Source organism: Austrofundulus limnaeus, unplaced genomic scaffold (genome assembly GCF_001266775.1).
Source record: "Austrofundulus limnaeus strain Quisiro unplaced genomic scaffold, Austrofundulus_limnaeus-1.0 Scaffold391, whole genome shotgun sequence".
Taxonomy (NCBI): Eukaryota; Metazoa; Chordata; class Actinopteri; order Cyprinodontiformes; family Rivulidae; genus Austrofundulus; species Austrofundulus limnaeus.
Window position 1 is genome coordinate 340,009 of NW_013952793.1, and position 5,885 is coordinate 345,893.

At 38.1% G+C, this 5,885-nt stretch overlaps 1 protein-coding gene across 3 annotated transcripts in view; it reads right to left on the reverse strand.

Annotated features, from left to right (window-relative positions):
• Positions 1–5,885, reverse strand: part of sspo (SCO-spondin) — a gene marked incomplete in the record, with an annotated part of 130,682 nt that overhangs the window by 25,114 nt on the left and 99,683 nt on the right. For all 3 annotated transcript variants that reach the window (XM_014023811.1, XM_014023810.1, XM_014023809.1), the window contains 4 exon segments: positions 1,428–1,589; positions 4,138–4,365; positions 4,467–4,513; positions 4,744–4,883. In XM_014023811.1, the coding sequence (XP_013879265.1) occupies positions 1,428–1,589; positions 4,138–4,365; positions 4,467–4,513; positions 4,744–4,883 (577 nt within the window).

Below are 5,885 nucleotides of genomic sequence, written 5' to 3' on the forward strand. Positions count from 1 at the left end.
ATATATATATAGCACCCTGAATGTGATTCCCAAGGAGAGATACTCGCTAAAAACTCAGGATCAAGTCGGTGGATCAGCTGAAGGACGATGCATCCATCACCTCACATGTCGGCCCCTGATGGATGTTTTTCCCATCACTTCAGGGCATGACTTTCACATGCTGCTTTCTGATGTAGATAGCTCTGCTTTAGCCCTCTATTTGTCATGATGTTTGGTGGAGGGAAGGGAATTAAAAAAGGCGCACAGGAAACAGATTCAAAATCCTAAAAAAAACCTTTAATTTTTACTTTAATTAAGCTCAGAAAGTTCAAAAGGCAAAACAAAGATTAACCACCCACGGTGAAATAGTTTCAATATTGAGTCTAATTATAGGCCCCATGTAGTCTGAACACCTCAGGCTACATCGAGACAGAATTCTGCCCTGGAAGTTCAATTTTTATAAAATTGAAGATCTTCCACCAGCTTTCATGCCAGAGTTGTTATTTTATTTGTTTTTTGTTTTTTTTTTCATTTTTTGCTAAGAAAAACAGGGTTGATTCCAGTTAATTATAAAAGTTCAAGATCTTGTGCAATAAACAACACCCTAGATTATGTGCTGGTAATGTCTTTCTGCTGCAATATCTCTAAGTTTGAGAATAATTCCTGTACAACTGACTGAATTATAGTCACTGTTTTGTGTTTTTAAGTTAGTTGGCTGTGGCTTCTATCCAAGACTGAGGTGGCTCCAGAGGTTAGTCACTTATACAGTACCTGTACATCTTGTGATTATTCCTTCTGTTTCTTTAGAATCTATCCAGTAGTTCATGAGATACAGTATTTTGCTCAGACAAAGTTAACCTCTGAATAGTCTATAATAAAATTCCAAACAAAGATCTTATACAATCATTTAGGGCTTTCACTGTATTGTGGATCAATATGAGCTACTTTTTAAATCAAAATTAATAAAATTTACCTGTTTTATATTTTTGTTCTTATTTCAGTTGGTTATGGCCAATTAACTGTGGTGGCTACTGAAGTTGGGTTGACTTAAGCAGTTGAAGTAATTAATTTCTGCAAGTTTCATTTAAATTCATTGAATAATTTATGGGATAGTTTGCTAACAGGCACACAAACAAACAAGCGTTTGCTGTGATTCATGCTAAATTATCAAAAAGCCCCATCTGGGCTTGTATTGAATTGAATTCTTGTCCCATTTCCTCAAAAAAAAAAAGAACACTTTTAGACACTAACAAATATGTTGCTAATCATCCACTGTTAAACTGACAACACCATGATAAAAGTTTAGCCTGTCACACAGTCCCAGTCCCTGATACCTAAATTGACAGGGTTTGTTTTACACATTAGGCCAGCTCTAGTCCTGATAATAATTTATTTGCCTCATGGTTTAGGACCTAAACCATGAGGCAAATGTTCCTAGTAAAGTGTACCTGGACAAAGTCCTGTGTTGCAGCTCTGGCTCTGTGTTTGTTGGCTCCTACAGTGGGGTCCTAAAGGAGAGGCCAGGGGCTGTCTGTAGCGCTGCCTGACTCCACCGCTGCACGGCTCTGCACATGCAGTCCAAACACTCCACACACTCCACTGGCACAGATCTGGAAGAACAGAGTGATCAGCACGACGATGGTGAGTTTTATGTAATTATACAGACTGAAAAATAATCAGTTAATGATGTGTTTCACATATTTCTATTAGGAAGATGACGCAATTTTTTTAAAAATTTTTGGCACGAGTGAAATTTAGTACCCGTAACCTTATTAATCTCTACAGTATATGCAGATGTAAGGGATGAGTTATTTATGCAAATAACTTATCTCACACTTCTCATAACTAAGCTATGAGAGAAAATTTTACCAAGGTTTCTTCTCATTACTTAATATTTGTCTGTGCAAAGTGAAGTGACACAATTAGGGAACTCAGACATGGTTCAAGTTGATTCATAAAGATTATGCAATCATTTATTTACACAAATTGAACAAAATCATAAATTACACCTGATTGTGAGCTATTTATAACAAGCGTCTAAGTTAAAGTGAGGTAAAACCCGCGTCCGAATTTCTTTTCACATTAAAACTCAGATTACTTATGTATAAACAGTAAAAGTCAGTTCTGATGTTAAGACTGGACTATTCACTGGCACTTCACTTAGTTGTTGGCAAGGGTAAAGGGTAAAGGTAAAGATAATGAAATTAAAGGTTAGTGTTTCTATTTTAATTTTGAAAGTGTTTCAACCGGATTCAGCACGTCCCCTCTGCTCTCAGCTTCAAGTTGACACGTCACCCACGAACACGTCAGCGTTACCTGGAGAGTCTGCTTAAGAACACCTGGTCTGGCTGTCTCACCGACGACCCTTCAGGAAGCTTGTCCAGAAATGGTCCTTAGTGGAAAGGTGTCTTTCAGGTGACTTTAGTCCGCTTAAGCTGGGCCAGAGAGATTCCAGCTGTGGTCCGGTCGTCTTTCAAAATAAAAGTCTCCCCCCCAGGGAGTTTAAAAACACTTGAGAGACGGGTGTCTCTATGTGGACATGAGGCCGGCTTGCCTCTGTCCTGGACTTCAGGCCACCCTATTTAGCTGAATGGGTGTTACCTGAGGCCCAGCTGTTTCTCCGGGGAGAACCAGCTCCGTCCTGCTGCTTCGGCTTCAGCAAGAAGACTCTGCCTGTGTCTCAAGGCGTCCGTCTGTTAGTAAGTCAGAGTTGACTAGATAAGAACTCAGTCAGAAAGGAAAAGGAGATAAGCGAGTTGCCAGCTGTAAGTGAAGGTCACTTGCTCTGCTGTTTAAACAGACATTATAATATCTTCTCTGCTCCTTTTTGCTGTAAGAAATCACTGTAAACATTTATCATGATTAATTAAACCTTCTGCTTAAATAATCATCTGAACTTGTGTCCATATAAATGTAAGATTTTCTTAAGAAAAACTCAAAATTATATTACTGATGTTTCAGTAAAAATAAAACAGTGATTTATAAAAACACAATGAAAACCTGGTGATGATTCTCTGTGATTCATTCAGTCTATTTCAGGCACGATAAAAKAATAGAAGTGATTCTATATTCTTTGTGACATGTCATTATTATGATTAACAAATGCATAAACATTTTAGTTAAACAACCAATGAATCATGAACAGAACCGATTGTTTCTGTTTAATATCTGATTAAGAGAACTGAAGTCCTCGTATAGGTTGAAATGACCCGTCATGGCCTAAAATAAGAGTCCAGCGTTCCTGCCTTTCTCTCAGGCCTGTGCGAGACCTGCTTTGAGGCTGGAACTCCTGTTTCTTCACTCGAGGTGACCCCTACACAGACATGCACAAAACACAATCGTTTCAATAAACAAATGTTAATGTTAAGTTGTTTGAGAAATATTTAAAAAGCTGCATGGTTACATTCTTTAATCTCAGTTATTATAAACTGGTGACCAATCCAGTTTTGTCCCCACCTCTCATACTTTTTGTAATAAATGTCATATTAGGAGAACCAAACACGTGAACAAATTTTATGGAATATTTCTCACATGATTAAAAACCAGTATTTCAAGTTATTTAAAAATGAACCTTTTATAACAAATATATGTAAGTAGATATTTTATACATACAGTATCTTCTCTATATTAGGTACAACTTGCTGGTATCTGGTTTAGTGGCAAATATTCAACAAGGTGTTGGACACATTCTTCTGGGATTTTGGTAAATACTGACATGATTACATCATCCAGTAGCTGCAGGATGGTCAGCTCCTCCTCCATGATGTGACTCATCCAAGCAGCCGATCCTTTTTTTCCTCCCTCTTTTTTAATTGCTCATTGTCCAGTTTGGGTGATTCTGTATAAACCGTAGTGTTGGTTTCCTGCTCTTAGCTGATGAATATGTATCTTATAAAACAAGCCAGTGACTTCACTACTGCAGTCAACCATGCAGCTCGGTATAACATATCAGTCTGACTGAATCATCTGCGTACAATCTTTAAATGTCAACTAAGTGTCAAACTGTTGCAGCAGAATTAGGAAAAGTGGAATGGAGCAAAACGGCACCGCACTTTCCCTTTTCTTGCAGTGGAGTAAAACAGAACAATAACTGCAAAAGGAAAGCATTTTTTGTATTATAAGGAAAAAGGAGCATACTTTTGTAAAACACCCGTTTACCTCTGCAGATGTTAATATGTGGACAGACCCTCTCTTCTACCAGTGGTCCCAGACACTGGCTTTCCTCTTCTGTCACGACAGGTAGACCAGAATCTAGGTCTAAGCAGGCTCGGAAACGTTTCTGAACCGAGACCATTTTTGTACCACCGATGACCCCTTCTGTAAGGAGCTGCTCAGAGGGTCTGCAGGGGGAGCAGGGAGTCCACTCGGACCACTCGCTAAGGACAGCTGGATGAAGGGAAAAAAAAGTGGGGCAGAGTTAAAGGGCAACGATGTGATTGGACTTACGCAACAGAGAATTCTTATATAAGTTTTTTTAACTTCCTTACCTTCACACTCTCTCATATCACAGTGAAAAGTCCCGTTATGACAAAGGCTTGAGAAAGAAAAACAAATAATAAGCTCAACTGAATCAGAAAACGTTGAAGATAAAACGTACATGCATACAGGCAGTGGATAAAACAGACAAACATCAGATTGCAGCTATACGTTCTGCAGTGTGAGGCATAACGGTCTTTATCGTTTCAGAAAACAAAAACAAATTAATTTGTCTGACACAGGAGGGCTGATATAAAAGCCTTTTGATTTGAACAGTTTGGTCTTCACCAAGTAGTGCAGTCCACAGCAACTGTGGCCCCTTGAGGGACAGTGACAGGTGTTGGAGTTTGTCCTGAAGCCTGGTACTGCAGGTAGACACACCCACAGTCCTGTGGAGGAACACAGCTCCCATTCTGCTGCAGCAAACCCTGGAAAGAAAAATTCTCATGCATTTATCATTTTTACATTTCATCTCAGTCTATACAGAGAGTAAAATTTCCCTGAAATTAATTTGGAATTACATTAAACCTTTTTTTGTTGTTGTTGTGAATCTTTTTTATGAACATGTCTTTGCACTGACACAGAACTCTGTGAAGTCATGACTCATTCTTTGCTGCTTCTTTTACATCATCGGTAAATAAGCTATAACTCAACACAAACATTAATGTCAAAACATTATTCAGATGTCTGAACGCCTTGTAAATTTTAGTTTGCGGTCAAATGTCTGACAGCCCATCGTGTGAGCAGATAACCAACATCCACTCACGCCGACACTTTTAGACACACTTTTTACTGCCTGATCTGAATGCTTATGAAAAGGAAGTTTGCTCAGGCTGGTTTTGGTGTTATCAATGTCAATGTCAGTCTTATTTCTGAACAACAACAACATGGTTGACCAAAGGGCTAAAAACTAAAAAGAAAAACCTAAAGGAATTCAGAAAAACACATTAAAATCAACAAGTACAATAAAATACGTTAAAGCACACTAAAAACAAGGAAACACCACAAAACAATCGAATGGAACTCTAACAGGCTTTGCATTGAAAGCCAATGTAAAACAGTGACTTTTTTAGGTGGAATTTAAAAGACTATAAATCAGGGGTGGGCACTCCTGGTCCTCGAGGGCCGCAGCCCTACAGGTTTTATGTTTTTCCCTGATCGAACACACCTGATTCAGACATTAAATTACCTCTTCCAAGTTCTGCTGTATGGAGGAGCCAAACTGACATAACTAGAAAAAAAGGCAGAAATATGTAAATGGACCAATAAATAAATTCAATTAAAAATGCACTAATTAAATTTAAAAAGAAGAGCTTTATCTCATGTTTTATAATTTAATTGATCTTCATATTTATTTTTCCAACTTAGTTCCAACAACTAATATCGTTTTGCACATAATTTACATTTCACTGTTATTTACACACACACAC